Here is a 16,627-nt window from a genome sequence, read left to right on the forward strand (position 1 = left end):
CTTGAACCGGATTGTAGCCAATTACGGAGCTGGAAGGGGCCTTAGAAGTAGGGTCCTCTAGCTCAGCCTCCCACCTGAACTGGCTTCCCTTCTGTAGTGCCCAGTACTGGGGGTCGGAGAGCCCCCCCATGCCTTGATTTAGGTGAGCCCCCTGAAGGAACCACATCCCTACCCTCTGGTTCCCAAGCTAGCTGGCCAGCCACTGAATCCCCCAGGATGTGAGCTCCAGAGTCATACAGTTGGTGATTCACCTCACAAGGGTGGGACTAAAGAAGTCCTTGGCCCCCATGCTAAGGACTGCCACCCCATCTGTCTCCTGGAGTGCTCTTTCAGGGAACACTGTCTACGTGGAACTCCTCCTCAGTTTGCCCAGGTCTCTGCCTCCCACAGGCCCCCCGAGTGAGTTACGGCACCTGAGTTAATCTCATCCCTCTTCCCCACCCCTCCAGCTTCAAGCCCTCCTGCCCTTGCGTCCCCTGGCCTTGTCTACAAGAATGTCACCGTGCCTGTCTACACAGCCCTGAAGGGGGTAAGAAGCCGCTGTCCGAGGTGGGGGTGTTCCATCCAGGAGGCCCCTTCTCCATGTAGTGGCTCGGGTGGGTCAGGCTTCTACACACACGCGACCCTGGGCAGGGAGCTCGGCTACCATATATATGTCATTTTATTTTTAGTATTTATTAGATTTTTATTATAAAAACTGTGCGTTTACAAAAATTTGAATCCATATGGACAAAGTGAAAAGGTAAATGTTAGACCCACTCCTGCTTCACCTGTCTTCCCCATCTTTTCACGTCTGTCCTGGGAGGACTCCTTCCAGAATATTTCATATGTGTTCAAACATATATTCCTCTCATAATATCTCTGCGTGTTTTTCTTTGAGTATAGTTGGCACAATATTACATTAGTTTCATATCTCTTTTTTAACAAAAATCAGCTGTAACTGCAGCATAATGTTTTCATACATATTTTTGTCTCCTTTTGTTATTGGTTTTTGAGGTCAAAACAGTAATACTTTGTGAAACTTTTTAAAGAAGAATCAAAAAGCCAAAAGTGAAATTTTCTTTCACGTTACTTTTCCCTAATTTCTAACCCTGAAGGCAACTATCATTCGTGGTTTGGTGTTTATTCTGTGAGGCTCTCTGTTGCATTTACCAGTGCACTGACAGATACTGCCTGTGTCCCTGTCCCTGTCTCTGTCTCTCACACACAGGCACACGCACACATACACACACACACATGCGCGTGTACACAAGGAGGATCACACCATCTATGTCCTTCCGTCCCTTGCTTGCTCGCGTGACTGTGAGTCAGATCTCCCAGCTGCACCTCCGTGCACAGCTCTGCTTCCTCTCTTAGGGCTGTCCGGTGCCCCCTGCTATGGATGCTCCATAACTACCTTACCCTGCCCTCTACTGATGGACAGTTTAGGTCCTATCTCTGTTTTTCTCTGCAGTCACTGTTGTGATGAATATCATTGCACAAACGCATCTCTGTGCACTCAAGTATCACGTATATGTATTTCCAGAGGACAGAGTTCTCGGGAAATTTATGGGCGAATGATAGGCATATTTTACATTTTGGCAGGTCTTGCCAAATTACCTTCTAAAAGGCTTTATCAGGCTACAGAGCACCTCGTTCCCCACACTTTCACCAATGTTGAGATAGTCTTTTTAACTGTTTGCCAACTGAGATGGCTTCTTGTTTCCTTATCCGCACACGTTTAAAGCTCCTATCTGTGCTTGGCCTGCATGGCGTTCTGGCCCCCTAGTGGCAGGAGAAAGGGTCACAGCAGCTGGGTACTCAGCCTAGATGGGGCAGGGACCACAGAGGATGGCGTGTGGGCGGGAGGCCTAAGGGGAAGCATGGAGGTGAGGACGCAAGAGTAAGGTGGAGATGGAACGGTTGTCTGTCGAGTGCCCCAGGGGCGTGATGGCGTCCACGTGCCCCAGACAGGCCGTGTGAGCAGGAGTACCAGTGCCCACGGGAAGGGCCGTGTTTTGCAAGGTGAGCTGGAGTGGGGGAGGGCGCCTGTCTTGCAGAGAGCCACGCAGATCAGCACCGTGCCTTTTGTGGACGAATCCTCTGGGTCCGATGATGACTGCAGCTCTCAGGCGAGTTTTCGAACCTCAGTCCCCTGCTGTGAGCCCAGGAAGACCAGCGGACTGGGCAGCCCCCGGGCCATAAAGAGAGGTACAAAGGAGGGAGCAGGAGGGTGCGGGGCAGAAGCAGCCCCATGCCTCCTCCTGTGCGCGGGCTTACCCAGGGCCCCTGCTTGATCTGTGCCCGTGACCCTCAGCTCCAGACTCAGAGGTCCTGGGTCGGGGAGGAAGGCCCCTGCAGCCCCTGGCCCTTGACTCCTCCTCCCTCAGCAGGCGTGTCCATGTCCTCACTGAGCTCCGAGGGTGACTACGCCATCCCCCCAGACGCCTGCTCGCTGGATGGCGACTACTCAGAACCAGAGCACAAACTGCAGCGCACGTCAGCCTTCTCCGGCGAGGGGCCAGGCCTGGGCGGGGTGAGCTGGGAGCTTGGGCTGCCCCGGGCTGAGGCAGGGCAGCATGGGGCAGCCTCCAGCAGAGGCTATGTCTGCCTGGAGCCCTCAGCCGGAGATGAGGGGTCCCGGGGAATGCCCAAGGGCCACGGGGGCCGCGACGTGTGAGGCTCCAGGGAGCAGGCGGCGGGCAGGTACCGAGTCAGGTGCGCACAGACCCTGTGAAGAAGGAGAGGGCACCCAGTGAGCTCATCAACCCTCGAGTAGCCAGTAGGCTTTCCCATGGCAGCCCACCGGGCGCCAGGCGTTTCCATGTGTTCCCACCCTGGAATGCCAAGAGCGGACATTTATGGGGTTCTTACCAAGCGCCCCACACCATGCTCAGTGCTCTTCATGCTTTGTCCCATGTGTCCTCACCATCCTCTCAGGACAAGGACCCCATTTTCTGGATAAGAAGCCTGAGGCTTAGAGCCGTGCTGCAAACCCACATCCCTCATTCCCTAGGCCTCTGCCCCAGCCTGGCTGATCTGCCCTTCTTCCCCAAACCTCACTCTCCCTTCCTGCTGCCTACAGTGGCCTTTTCCTCCCCTTGGTGTGGCTTTGAAGGGAAGCTGACTTTTCCTTCCAAGGCCAGTTTAGATCTGGCTCTTCTGGAAGCCCTCCCTGGCCAGCCTCTCCCTCATGCAGCCCTTGGCAGGGCCACCTTGTTTTATGCTAGGTCTGTCTGAACCCTTAGCAGGGCATGGTGCCCTGAAAATGCATCTAGTAGGTACTCAAAAATTTGTTTTTAATTGATGACAAAGCAGTAATTCAAGTGGGCCATTTTGGCTTTGTGGCATCTACAAACCCGAAGTGATTTCCCCTTTCTGTCCACTCCTCTTCTCCCCCGCCCTGTACCCTCTCACCCCTGCAGGAGTCACTGGAGAAGTCGGGCTACCTGCTAAAAATGGGGAGCCGGGTAAAGACGTGGAAGAGGCGCTGGTTTGTCCTGAGACAGGGACAGATTATGTACTACAAGTCCCCGGTGAGACCCCCCTCCCCCAGGACAGTAGTCAAAAGGGCCCCGGCCCAAACTCAGAACTGTGCAGTGGGGGCTAGAAGAAGGGTTGGTGGGGCCCACGGCCAGAGGACAGAGGTCTGGCAGGTGGGGAGAGGTGGCCTGTCTGGGCACCCAGGGCTTTGAGCCTCACATGGGACCCTGAGGCTGGTCACGGGTTCCTGGAGTGAAATCAGGCACAGAGCCGTCAAAGGCAGGTCCAGATGAGTTGGCTTGGTGATTCCTTCTTACTTCAGAAGCTGTATCTTTTATTTATTTTTTTAAAGGTTTTATTTTTATTTATTCAACAGAGATAGAGACAGCCAGCAAGAGAGGGAACACAAGCACGGGGAGTGGGAGAGGAAGAAGCAGGCTCATAGCGGAGGAGCCTGATGTGGGGCTCGATCCCATAACGCCGGGATCACGCCCTGAGCCGAAGGCAGACGCTTAACCGCTGTGCCACCCAGGCGCCCCAAGAAGCTGTATCTTTTAATTCCTAGTCCCATAAAAGAATTGTTCCCAGGCTGTCCTCACATTATCTGGGTTTTTCTAACAGAGAGCCCATCACCTCCCCCACCTCCTTCCTGTACAGTTTGGGATTAGGGAGCCTTGGATGTTGAGATCTAGTTTGACAGGACCACCTTGGGGAACCAACATTAATGTTTTAAAGAAAGCGAAAAGGCCATGTCTCTTGTACAACTCCAGCCAGTGGTCAGTGGCTGTTGAGGATTCCAGACCCGTATCACTCAGTGAATGGGCATGCTCTGATTGGTTAGTAAGGTGTGCAGGTGCACTGGGAAGGGGGATGGTGATGGGTATGCCACTTATTTGCCACACTTGGTATGAAGAATGTAGTAGAAAAATTTAAAGACTTTATAGCTCAGAATAACGTGATTGGCTTCTGACCTAATTTTAAAGGCTCAATCTATACTTTTTTAAGGCTGGGGTCGCATGGACCCATGTCTCTTTCTAATCATTGCTCCATTTAGCCAGAACCAGGATCCAGAACAAGTTACCGATCATACCATAGCCCAGGAAAGCTTGGGAATCATTTTCCCCTTTGCCTGTGGCCTGGAGTAAGATCTGAGGGAGAATGATGTGCTCTGGGAAGGCTCCTACCCTGTTGTTCCCCGTTCCTGTCTTTACAGAGCGATGTCATCCGGAAACCTCAGGGTCAAGTGGAACTGAATTCCTGTTGCCAAATTGTTCAAGGAGAGGGTGCACAGACATTCCAGGTGGGTGGTCTTCTAGCAGCCAGCGGTTTAGACGAAGAGGTGCTGGGTTTGGATAGGACTATGATGGAAACAAAGCTGCGGCAAAATGAGCGTGTGTGAGAGACATCACATCCACCTTTGGATGTGACCCTAATTTGTGAGTACTAGGAGGGAAGAAGAGACCAAATGTGCAAGACAGAGTGAAGGTAGCAGAGACAGGGAGAAGAGAACAAGGGAAAGAAGGGAGGGAGTCCCAGGGTGGGAGGAAGGAAGGCCCAGTGGGTTCAGGGATCTGTGCCCCCTCAGAGCCCAGTCCCTGGCATGCCATCCTGCCGTCTCCCTGCCCCTGCCCCTGATCTCTCCCCCACAGCTTATCTCTGAGAAGAAAACCTATTACCTGACGGCGGACTCACCGGGCCTGCTGGAGGAGTGGGTCCGAGTACTGCAGAGCCTGCTGAAGGTCCAGGCCGTGGGGCCTCCAGCCCTGCCACGGGGTGGCACCAAGCCCGCTGTGAAGGGCTGGCTGACCAAGGTAGGAGACGGGCTGGTGGGGAGGAACGCGGGCCTCCCGAGAGGCAGGGGAGCCAGGAGCCTAAGGGCGGCCCTCCTTACAGCCCGTCTGCAGGACTTGGCTCACCGGGGTTAGCCGGTGGACCTCAGACACGTCTGACCACTCAGAGTGTCCATGAATGAACACAGAGATCAGAGTTGTGAGCACCACAGCTGTTGTTGGGACAGGAGGGAAAGGAACGTCTTGGACCTATTTTGAGGTCATTAGGAATTGCTTCCCCCCCAACCTGTGCGCGCCGCGCCTCAGTATGAATAGTGGAAGCCGTGAGGTGGGCAAGGTAGGGGTGGCCACTCAAAGAGGTCAGATCCCAGACCTGCCCTAAAGGTGTTTGAGTTAGGACTCTTCTGGCTATAAGGAGCAGAGAAGTACTTGTTAACCTCGAGAAAATGGAAGTTAACAAGAAAGCACATGAGCTAGGCCAGAACGCCATGAGAAAGCAAAGCCACTTGTGAGCAAGCTCTGTGCTCTCGGCTCTCTCTCCGCCTCCGCATTCAGTCTGTGCTCGTGTCAGTCTCCTGCACCTGTTGTGCACCCGCTGCACCCTCGTGATTTACGTTTGCCCCGGGGCTTTAGTCCGCCGGGCATGGCACTGCCCTCCCTCTCAGCATCCTGACAGCTGTGTCCGTATTCCCGGGACAGGACATCTGACTGGCCTGGTTAGTCTTTATGGCGTGTAGTGCAAGGATGGATGGGCTGTCACAGGGTACACACCACGAACCCTCCATGTGAAAGGGCCAGTCCTGCTAGTAGGGAGTCTGGGTGGCATCTCCACTAAGGACCTGAGTTTGAGCAGGGGTTTTGAGATCTGCCTTCCTCTGGCTTCTCTTTGGCAGTCCTGGATTTACTTCTGGGATTACCTGGTTCCAATCACGAGGTCTTAATTTCTGTCTTATAGGTAAAACATGGCCATTCCAAGCTGGTCTGGTGTGCTCTTGTTGGGAGAACTTTCTATTACTATCGAAGTCATGAGGACAAGGTACTTCCTGGCTTCCTGACAGCACCCACTCTCTGCTTTCCCCAGACCACATTCCTGTGGCCCCATGTCCTGATGGAAGGCCCCAGCTTTTCCGTCGACCCTGCCTCATTCCACCACAAGTACAAAGCTGGCTGGATCCCTGTAGCCTGAATGGCTAGTGTGCACAGCCCACAGATTCCACCCGTGGGGTCTTTCTGTGCTTCTCCAGGCAAGCCTCAGCCAGGGAGCTATAGTTAACCCCCCTCTTTCTGTGACCCAACCACGTCCATGATTACCAGCCCAGCAGGGCCTGAGGGTTCAGAGAGAGGAGACTGCCCTGTTCCCTGCTGGCTCTCCCATTCATGGAAGGCCCCTGTCCACAGCGACCCCTGGGCCATCTGCCTGTGCGGGATGCGCGCATAGAGGAAGTAGATCGATCCTGTGACTCAGACGAGGACTATGAGGCTGGAGGAAGCAGGCGGTTGCTCTCCTCCCACTGCACCCTGGTGATCCACCCCCCAGAGCACAGCCCCACCTACCTCCTCATTGGCACCAAGCATGAAAAGGTAAGAGAGGGGGCTGGGCCTCCACGGCCAAGCTTGGTCCTGTGATTCTCATCTTCCCTTCCTTCTTTCCCAACCTCCCCAAATTCAAGTTTCTTTCCTTCCTGGACATTTTGGTAACTAGCATTCCCTGATTGGGACTATCCCTTATAGTGAATTCCCTCCTAGTGACAAGCATCTCCATGAGATGGCACCTCAAGCTTAGAAATTTGGGTTCATGTTCACCCGATCCCAAGTCTTTCCTCTTAGAGACTGGTGGCCTTGACTTGTGCCAGCCAGACTAGCCTAGCCTCACGCTGGGCTTGGCCGCTTCAAGGAAACTTCTCCGGAGCTCTTGCCTCCATTCTTCCCACTCCAGTCTCTGCAGATGGCTTCCATCCCCTTCTAGGACACATGGCTGTACCACCTCACGGTGGCTGCAGGGGACAGCAGTGCCAGGGTTGGCACTGCCTATGAGCAGCTCATTGGAAAACTGATGGACGGGGAGGGAGACCCAGGTAAGGCAAGGGTGGCCATCCCTGCTTGGGTTGGAGGGTGGTGGCTGGGTAATGGTTGGTCAGAAACCCAAAGAAAGCATTTCTGTACCTCGAAGCTGTTTTAAAACCGTCTAAGCCATGGAGGGACATTTCCATCCAAGCTCCAGAGCCCCTGTTTCTGGTGAAGATACTGAGGTGACCATGCTGTGTCTGGGGGAGTTGACTTGGGAACAGACTTTCAAGTGACCCCGGTCAATGTTTTACTTTTTTCACTGTGGCTTTGCTGGCTGGGCAGAGGGTTGAGGAAGGAAGGTAGCTGGTGAATAGTTCGAGCTTGTTAATCCATGAATGAAGCCCACTTTGGGATTAGACCAAGCCAAGCCTGGGGTGTTATGAGGTCTTCGTTACACTCCTGATTCTCAGGACCCTGAGGAACTAGTGGCCACACCACACTCCCCTTCCCTGCTGCTCCGAGGCTTGTGGACGTAGGCTGATGTGTGCTCTCCATCCAGACCCGACCCTGCAGGGAGGGGCCTCTCCTGCACACACGTGCTTGCGCTCAGATACCCACAAGCGCACGTACTCACCCCTGTTGCAGCCCCGCAAGCAGAGCAGTAGCCACGTCCCTGTGAGCCACGCTTGTGAGCGTGCTAGAGGCGGTGCACAGCTGCGTGCCCCATACTGTGGACACAAACCCAGTGCGCCGCGTGGATCCAGACGGTCCATCCTTGTTTTCCTCACAGATCCAGGAGGGGGTGGCGGTGGGGGTGGGAGGCAAGTCCCCTCCCCAGCGGTAACTGCTGCTGCTCTCGGTGCTGTGCTCTGGGCAGATTCCCCTCTCTGGAGGCACCCCATGCTGTGTTACAGCAAAGACGGGCTATACACCTCCCTCACCACGCTGCCCTCGGAGGCCCTGCAGACGGAGGCTGTCAAGCTCTTCAAGGTAAGACGGGAATGGAGCCCAGGCCCACCAATAGGTGGCCCCCTCGCCGTGGGCCCAGGCTCTCCCTGGAGCAGTTTGCCCACCATGGTGATGCCAGGGGGGAGCCCAGGCAGTTAGGGGTAGCTCACAGAGGGATCTGAGGGAAAGGGAAAGAGTCCCACAGGTCCTCGCCACGGTCCGTTATGGCGGGAAGGCATTCATGGCTTCCTTGGGAAGAGCCAGTGAGACTCCTCCTTGAGGAACTCCCCTCCTCCTAGAGTGAACAGCAGGAAAGGCCAGGTTTAGGTTGCTTCCAAACCTGAGAGAGTCTGACCTCTTTTAGAATGTTCTTTGTGTCTGTCTGAATATTCTCTTAAAAAAAATGAATATCTTGCTTATGTAACGGACACATTTAAAGAAGAAACGATTCTATCCCAACGTAGCCTTCTCAGCGGGCAGTGGCAGCGCTCCCTCTTAGAAGGGGCTACCCGCTGTAAGCCGGAGCCTCCCTGGAGCCCAGGGGGGACGGCTCGGTCTGCCCACTGTCACCAAGGATACTCACCAAGGGGCTGTGGGTCTGCCCGTGCCCACCATCATTTCCCGGCCAGTCCTGCCAGCTCTTCATCAACGTGCCTGTGGAAGCAGCCTCAGTGGACTACCACGTGTCTCTGGCCCAGGCGGCCCTGCAGGTCTGCCTGGCCCACCCCGAGCTGCAGAGCGAGATCTACTGCCAGCTCATGAAGCAGACCAGCTGCCGCCCACCTCAGAAGTGCTCCCTCGTGCAGGTGAGCAGCACCGGGGCAAAGCAGCCGCTGGGAGCCCTTGGCGGGGGCTGCCCAGGAGGCAGGAAGGTGGAAGGCGAGGACTGGGTGGTAGGAAGCGGGCTGCCTCCGTACGGCTGTGCTGGTCAGGTCATGTGATTTCTGCTCTGGACGAAGCCTCACTGGGTTGGCCAGCTTGGCAGCCGCAGAAGTTTAGAGAGCACTGAGGGCTTGGTGGCTCAGGGCTATGCGGGCCTGCGGTGCTGTGGAACTGGCCCCCGCCCCATGCTGTCTGTGCCCCCGCAGTGCTGGCAGCTCCTGGCTCTGTGTGCCCCACTCTTCCTGCCTCAGCACCACTTCCTCTGGTACGTCAAACAGCAGCTCCAGCGCCACGCAGATCCCAGGTGAGTGAGCGTCCTTTTCCGGGCCGTTCCTGCTGCCCGTGGCATGGGGAGGCGGGTGGTAGGGGGCCGGGATGGACCAGATCACCCTGCCCCTGAGGTTTGCACGGCGGTCACAGAGACTTCACTCATTGCCATGTACGTGAATGGGCACGGGGAGGCGTGGGCATGCCTGGGCTGCTCTGCTCCCCAGTCCGTGTACGCATGTATGCTTTGTGGGTGTCCCCAGATCATTCCCATGGTTTCTTGGTCTGTGGCCCTGTTCTTCTGGCTTCTGGAGAAAATATCTGTGCGAGCCACCTGCCACAGACAGACCTGAATGACAGATGAACACCACAGACCAGAGTGTTCGGGGCTTTTCTCTCTGCTGGCCCCGCTGCATATTTGGTCTTGATTGGGTCATGGTCGGTGGCCAAGGGGTCAAGGTAGCAGGAATGAGCAGATTCCCTGGGATTGTTTTCTTTCTTCCCCCATCTCTTTAGAAATGAAACTGGCCAGTATGCCACCTACTGCCAGCGGGCCGTGGAGCGGACGCTGCAGACTGGGGAGCGGGAAGCCAGGCCATCCCGCATGGAAGTGGTGTCCATCCTGCTACGCAACCCCTTCCACCACTCCTCGCCCTTCAGCATCCCCGTGCACTTCACCAATGGGTCTTACCAGGTGAGGAGGCTGTGCGGGCTCCCGCTCCTCTGCCCTCTCCTATCCCTAGCCCAGAGAGCACCTTGGGCCAGGTGCGTGCCAAACCTCCTTGGGCCGGGCAGATTCTTTCTGGGCGGACCGGCAGAAGGACAGGCCGGGAGGTGGGGGTGGGACCACGAGCGCCAGTGTGGAGGGAGAAAGGAGCTTGAACTGCAAAAGTGTTTCACCGTTTGGCACCTGGAAAGTAGATCTTTCGAAGCCGCTGCGGGAACCAAGAAAGTGGCATGACAAAGGGCCTCCGAGAGCATTGCTGCTGGCTCTGGCCTACCGCGGGCGGGCTTGTCCCCGAAGCTCGCACCCTCTGCGCGTGATGGAAACTGGCTTCCTGTGGCTTTTGCATTTACCCTTGCTCCTTTCAGCCAAGCCTTTCCACCTCCCAGACTCACACCCTGCCGCTAGCCCTAATGAGCCCCTCTCAGGAGGTGTCCTCTGGGACTAACCCCTCGGTTTAGTGGTCGGTTTTGATGCTGTGCAGGTGGTCGGTTTTGATGGCTCCTCCACAGTTGATGAGTTCCTCCAGCGTCTGAACCAAGAGACAGGCATGAGGAAGTCCTCCCACTCTGGCTTTGCCCTCTTCACAGATGATCCTTCCGGCAGGGACCTGGAACACTGCCTACAGGGGAGCATCAAGGTGACGGCCTCCCCGCCGGGCCAGCTGAGCCCCTCCTGGGATACCGCCAGGCTTCAGGGTTTGGGCGATGGGGAAAGCACCCCTTAGGCAGGTGCCTTACTCTTCCACAGCTTGTTAGGTTGGGAGCCCACGGTGCTCCCCCTGGGAAGCATTCTGCGGCATCCTAAAACTGACTCATACAGGCAGAGAAAAGTTGTTTTTGCCCTTGTCTCTGGAGAGAACATCTCCATGTCCCCTCCACCCTCAAAGGGCTGTGCAGTATCTGGGGGGAGAAGCTGCTTCTTAGCGTGGTGTAGGAAGGACACGGAGGTACTCGTCCCTGTACACATGCAGAGCTAGACGGCCGTCCACCTGGACCCAGTGATGTGTGTTGTACGCTGCAGCCCATTCTTGCCCTGTCTGCCGGGGCCTCTGCTGTGCTTACGGGTTCCGCCACATTTTAAGCAGGTAGATCTGTGTGGCACATCCATAAGTAAAAGGCCCTCGAATGGGATTTAAGACCTACCTTGCTTGTGGTCTGGGATTAGTGCCGGGGGGATGTTGAGTGTGTGTGGGAATGTGTTGTAGCATTGATGTGTATGAGGGTTTTGGTTCCGTGTCTGCTCTTTTTATGGGAACAGGACAAAGGCTCCTATGGTCTTTTACCATTGCCTGGAAATACCGCGCATCCTCTTGGTAAATGTCTGGGTATGTGCAAGGCCCAGTTACACAGTAGGCCTCTGGGTGTACTTGTTGAAGAGAATAGTGCTCGGTGGAAGGGAAATGGAGCTGGTAATAGGAGGCCACGGTTTTTGACAGAGGCCTGCCTAGCCTCCAGGGAGCCCCCTCAGGTGTCAAGGCCAATGGGGGGCAGCATCCCATGCTTTGTGCTCACGCCATGCCCAGGGCTCTACCGCCGACTGTGGGGTGGTTGTAAGACCCCTCCGGTCCCAGGTGCATGAGGCCTGCGCATCAGCCTCCTGATGGTGGACAGTCACTTGACTCTGGCCCGCTGCTCTGCCTGAGTCCTGCCCCCGGTAGGACCTGTTCCCCTCTTCAGGGCCTTTTCTGACTGTCCTCTCCTGCCTGTTCTAGATCTGTGATGCCATCTCCAAGTGGGAGCAAGCCTTGAAGGAGCTGCACTCTGGCAAGGCTGAGGGTGGCACACGTGTTGTGAAGCTGATGTACAAGAACAGGTCCAGAGCGCCGCCCGGGGCGGGTGGGGGGGGGAACCTCATCACTCCCACCAGCTGGCCTGTGCTAGACAGCACGTCCACAGAGACAGCACTGTGTTGTGGACATTAGTGGGTGGCCCAGGCTGGCTCTGGTGATCGTCTGTGAGACCCTGGGCAGCTCAGGCTCGGTCCCTGTACTGCATGTACACACACACACACACACACACACACACACCCCTGCCAAGAAAACAGACCAACCCTGTGGAATGGCTGCATGGGTTACATTAGAAGAGCGAAATTTTGTATGAGCACTAGGTATTTAAGGCTCAAGAATAAATAGCTCCTGTAACAATTTCAGCAAATATAGAGGAAATCATGATTTTTTTTGTCCATTTGGATAAGAAAATCCCATCCCAGATCTGTCTCCAGGCAAATAATTTCCATTATTCTCTTGGAATCTTGAACTTCTCCAATTCCCTACGAAGCTGTGATTCCAGGGAGCAGATCCCCCTCAGCAGATCCGGTGGGCAGTGCTGTTGTCAGGCGTACCCCAGGCCACTGTTGCTTTGAGAACTGATGGCCCTGTTATTGGCCCTGTGTTGTGCTTAGTAAAATTTTTTTGGACGCAATAGAAAATAGGCTCACAGATGGTATAAAAAAAGTAGTTTCTTTCTTTGAAAATCAAGATAAACAGATGCCAAGATGACCTCATCCATTTGGGATCCCAGCTGAGTCTTGGCTTCTTCTCACTGTCTTCCCTGTAGGCTGTACTTTCGGAGTCAAGTGAAAGGGGAGACGGAGCGGGAGCGGTTGCTGCTCGCCTCCCAGACTAGCGGGGAGATAGTGGCAGGGAGGTTTCCTGTCAACAAGGAGCTGGCTCTTGAGATGGCTGCATTGATGGCCCAGGTGAGGTTCTGTTCAGGAATTGGGAGGATCGGGGCACCAGCTTTGGGACTCATGGAGGCACATAGCACACAGCCTTAACCAGGAGACTCCAGACCCTGCGGTTCCTGAGGGGAGGGCGGCCCGGCAGTCTCTGGCTGTGTCTGACCGTCTCTGGCTGCGGAGGGAAGCTGACTCCTTACCATCAGAGCCCTTCACTGCAGACACAGATCACAGGCCGAACTCTGGATGTGGAATCCAGAGCCCTACCTTTGAGTGCTAGCCACCTTCCTGCCGTGAGATCTTGGCCGAGGCACTGCAGTGGTCTATGCTTTAGTTTCCTTCTCTGTATACAGTAAACAAAAATGCCTCCCCGCCTGCCCCCACACGGTTGTACTAAGTATGCTAGTGAAATAATGTATTTCACATGATGGATGTGATAAAATTTGTACTTACAACTGTAAAACATCGTAAGTAGAAACAGGAAGGGAAACGTGCATTCAGACTTCGACTCTTCTCCCTATTACCTTTAGGAGGCAGTCTTGCCAAAGGTATCTGGGATGCCCTCGTGGCTCCCATGAGAAAGGGTCTGAATCTACATGCTGCAGAGGAAGGGGAATTAATAGTTGACCTTTATAATAATAAACATTTACTGAATACTGTATAGAGGGTCCTCTGCTAAGTATTTTATATGTATTATCCCAGTTAGTTCTTAACCCCACGTAATAGATGAGGAAATCGAAGCCCAGAGAATTTAAGTAACTTGCGCAGGGTTTCAAGGCCAGCAGATGGCAGAGCTGGGATCTAAGCCGAGTGTGTAATTCCCGAGGCCACATTTGGAACACTGCAGTACTGTAGGGTCTGTAGCACCTTCAGTCCTGAGTCTCCTATGTCTGGATTAGAAACCAGAAGATCCCTAGTTTTCCTTTGTCTGCCACTAATTAGCTGTGTCTTTGGATAAGGCACTTAACCTCCACGGCAAAAGGAAAGTGGATGTAAATAATCCTCAAGGACCATAAGGTGGTTTCTCTAGTGTCTGTGAAACTTGAGATGAGGGGTCTGTTCACAAGAAGTGTTTTCACATCCATCCACCCTATCAATGAAGTAATGAAGTGATGGTTTATTTCACCTCTCCAGCGGCCCCAGCCCACCCACCTCCAGATTTAAGACTGCTCCCTCCATGTGCTTCCAACACAGGTAGAATATGGGGACTTAGAGAGGCCCAGCCCACCAGGCCCTGGGAGCACAACCCCTGCCAAGGTTCAGCATCACCTCCAGCAGGTCCTAGACAGGTTCTACCCGAGGCGCTACAGACACGGGGCACCTCCTGAACAGCTGAGGTAGGCTGCAAGCTCTCAGAGGGAGCTGCTGTGGGGAGGCAGCGGCTGTAGGGCTGGGGAAGGCCTCAGAGCTGCCATGAAAACCTGTCGGCGCTTCACTGGCCCATTTCTCTCCATCCATCCAAACCAGGCACCTGGCAGATCTGCTGACCACAAAGTGGACAGCCCTGCAAGGCTGCTCCCCTCCTGAGTGCATCCGCATCTACCTGACAGTGGCCCGGAAATGGCCTTTCTTTGGTGCTAAGCTCTTTGCTGCTCAGGTATGTGCTGGTCGTTTCCAGGGCAAGGAGTGATTACCACACCCTCAGGAACATGCCCGAAATTTCTCCTCAGGCTACTGTCCACATCTGGTCCTGTTTGAGCCAGTCCAGTCTGCAGGGCCTGCCTACACACTAGCAACCACCAGAGGGAGCTATCTCTCCACCCATTTCTGGCCTCTCCGCTTTCCATGGTCCAGAGCAGAGTTATGATCACTGCTTTTGGGCCAGGATGATTTCTGGGTAACCTACATCTTTCTTTCTTTTTTCAAGATTTTATTTATTTGTCAGAGAGAGTGAGAGGGCATGCACAAGCAGGGGGAGCAGCAGACAGAGGGAGATGCAGGCTCCCCACTGAGCAAGGAGCCCAATACAGGACTTGATCCCAGGACTCTGGCATCATGACCTGAGCTGAAGGCAGATGCTTAACCGACTGAGCCACCCAGGCATCTCTTCATCTTTCCTTTTTAACTTCTTTCTCAGTGCAACCCCTGAAGAAAAAATATAGGACCAACTAATTCACACCCAAGGGTTCAAACTTGACATGACAACCATCTCAAGAATACTTTCATTTTTTAAAAAGTGTAAAAGAACAATGTATAATCTAAACAAATACATATCTACTGACTTAGCGTGGCCACAGGAGACTCTTAGCTACTCAGGCAACAGTTAATTTCACCCCCATGAAGCCCAGGTGGCCAGTAGTAATTTCAGCTGGAACTTTTCTTGGCCAGGTGTCTGGTGGGCATAAACTTTATTTGTAATCAGAGTGTCCTGTCCTCAAAGCTGGATCATGATCCGGTTTGCTGACGGTGGAGATCAGACAGTGGACATTCACTCATTCATTCAAGAAAGAATTGTTGAGCTACTAGGTCTTGGGCACTGTTTGAGATTGCAAGAGATGAGCGCATCAGATACCGTCCTGGCCTTTGTGGAGCTCCCCATCTAGTAGGGGAGATACATGTTAATCAAATAATCATATATATTCTCTCCCTAAATACGCACGTAAGCTATTTTACAAGCTGTCATAAGTGCTTAAGAAAGGAGAAGTATCAGGGTGTTATAAAGGCATATAACAGTGGACCCTGGGACCCCCTCAGTCTGGTAGGTTGGGAAAAGCTTCTGAAAATGAGGACATATCCGTCCCTCTCCCCAGCCTTGTGGGTAGGACAGCTAGGAAATCTGGGTTGCCCTACTGCAGCTGTGGCAGGGAAAATTAGTCATTCAAGGAATTGTCCAGCAAATAGCCACTTTTCTCACTAGTAGAGCCTAAAGCCCGTAAGATCGCATTCTTGCTTTCCTGTTTCTTTCGCGGCCCCTAGGAAATGGGCTGAACCAAGATGCACTTCAGCCAGGAGGGGCTATAGGTGGAATGCTGTCAGCCTGTGAGCACAAGAGTACACAGCCTGCTCTCCGTGCCCATGACCGAGCAGCCGGGCTGGGCTTGTTCTGCAGCACAAAGCCTCCTAACCAGTGTACTGTGGGTGCCTTTCCCCACTCAAGATTGTAATTAGGTGGCCAGAGCCCCAAGGCCAGATGTCTTCTGTGTGTTTACTTCAGCATGCTGTGCAAATACCATCTTTCATGCTTCCCAAGACAAGACAAAGGTTGGAAATCACTGCCTGGCAGAGTCCTGGATGTGCCTTCTTCCTCAGAAAGCTCTTACGGTTGAGCGTTCCTAGCTGTGGCTCTGTCTGATGGGCTTTTCCTGTTTCCCCAGCCTGCACAAATGTCTTCCAAGGAGAGCACTCTGGTGTGGATTGCTGTGAATGAGGACGGTGTCAGCATCCTGGACCACAACACTATGGTATGAAAGAATGAGGGCTGGCTCTCTGACCCCTCCTCCTGAACAGTGCCTTTTCTTCTCCCCTCTGGACTCCAAGGCCTGAGCTAAGTGACCATGGTTTCTGTACCCACCCCACCCAAGGCTGCTGCCTTCTAGTCTAGACACGGCTTGTAAACATTCAAGATGTAGATCTCCAAGTTAGGACCACTTCCAAGTTCTCCCTTTCTGGTTAAGGCTACCTGTGCCTAGAAGAGACAAGGGGTGCTGGTTCAGCTCAGGAGGCAGGTGGGAAGTTTCCCCAGAACTGACTGGCTTCTTCTCACAGCAAGTACACGTCACTTACCCCTACTCTTCAGTAATGACCTTTGGTGGCTGCTGGGATGACTTCATGCTTGTGATTAGATCCATTCCAGACCAGAGCTCTGGAAAAGGCCACATTGAGAAGTTGCTCTTCCGGATGGCTGCTCCCAAGGTGGGTCTGACAGCTG

At 54.0% G+C, this 16,627-nt stretch overlaps 1 protein-coding gene across 6 annotated transcripts in view; it reads left to right on the forward strand.

Moving 5' to 3' along the window:
* Positions 1 to 16,627, forward strand: part of PLEKHH1 (pleckstrin homology, MyTH4 and FERM domain containing H1) — a 49,776-nt gene that overhangs the window by 29,390 nt on the left and 3,759 nt on the right. For 3 of the 6 annotated variants that reach the window (XM_034642282.1, XM_019805797.2, XM_034642286.1), the window contains 20 exons: positions 450 to 529; positions 2,040 to 2,190; positions 2,370 to 2,515; positions 3,405 to 3,515; positions 4,676 to 4,762; positions 5,112 to 5,273; positions 6,208 to 6,288; positions 6,651 to 6,833; positions 7,219 to 7,327; positions 8,137 to 8,249; positions 8,837 to 9,013; positions 9,296 to 9,393; positions 9,873 to 10,050; positions 10,565 to 10,720; positions 11,795 to 11,895; positions 12,639 to 12,780; positions 13,954 to 14,096; positions 14,227 to 14,356; positions 16,074 to 16,160; positions 16,465 to 16,611. In XM_034642282.1, coding sequence (XP_034498173.1) covers positions 450 to 529; positions 2,040 to 2,190; positions 2,370 to 2,515; positions 3,405 to 3,515; positions 4,676 to 4,762; positions 5,112 to 5,273; positions 6,208 to 6,288; positions 6,651 to 6,833; positions 7,219 to 7,327; positions 8,137 to 8,249; positions 8,837 to 9,013; positions 9,296 to 9,393; positions 9,873 to 10,050; positions 10,565 to 10,720; positions 11,795 to 11,895; positions 12,639 to 12,780; positions 13,954 to 14,096; positions 14,227 to 14,356; positions 16,074 to 16,160; positions 16,465 to 16,611 — 2,582 coding nt within the window. The remainder of the gene's footprint in view (positions 1 to 449; positions 530 to 2,039; positions 2,191 to 2,369; positions 2,516 to 3,404; positions 3,516 to 4,675; positions 4,763 to 5,111; positions 5,274 to 6,207; positions 6,289 to 6,650; positions 6,834 to 7,218; positions 7,328 to 8,136; positions 8,250 to 8,836; positions 9,014 to 9,295; positions 9,394 to 9,872; positions 10,051 to 10,564; positions 10,721 to 11,794; positions 11,896 to 12,638; positions 12,781 to 13,953; positions 14,097 to 14,226; positions 14,357 to 16,073; positions 16,161 to 16,464; positions 16,612 to 16,627) is intronic. The other 3 variants (XM_034642284.1, XM_034642283.1, XM_034642285.1) reach the window with 3 other exon arrangements.

This window comes from Ailuropoda melanoleuca, chromosome 14 (genome assembly GCF_002007445.2).
Source record: "Ailuropoda melanoleuca isolate Jingjing chromosome 14, ASM200744v2, whole genome shotgun sequence".
Taxonomy (NCBI): domain Eukaryota; kingdom Metazoa; phylum Chordata; class Mammalia; order Carnivora; family Ursidae; genus Ailuropoda; species Ailuropoda melanoleuca.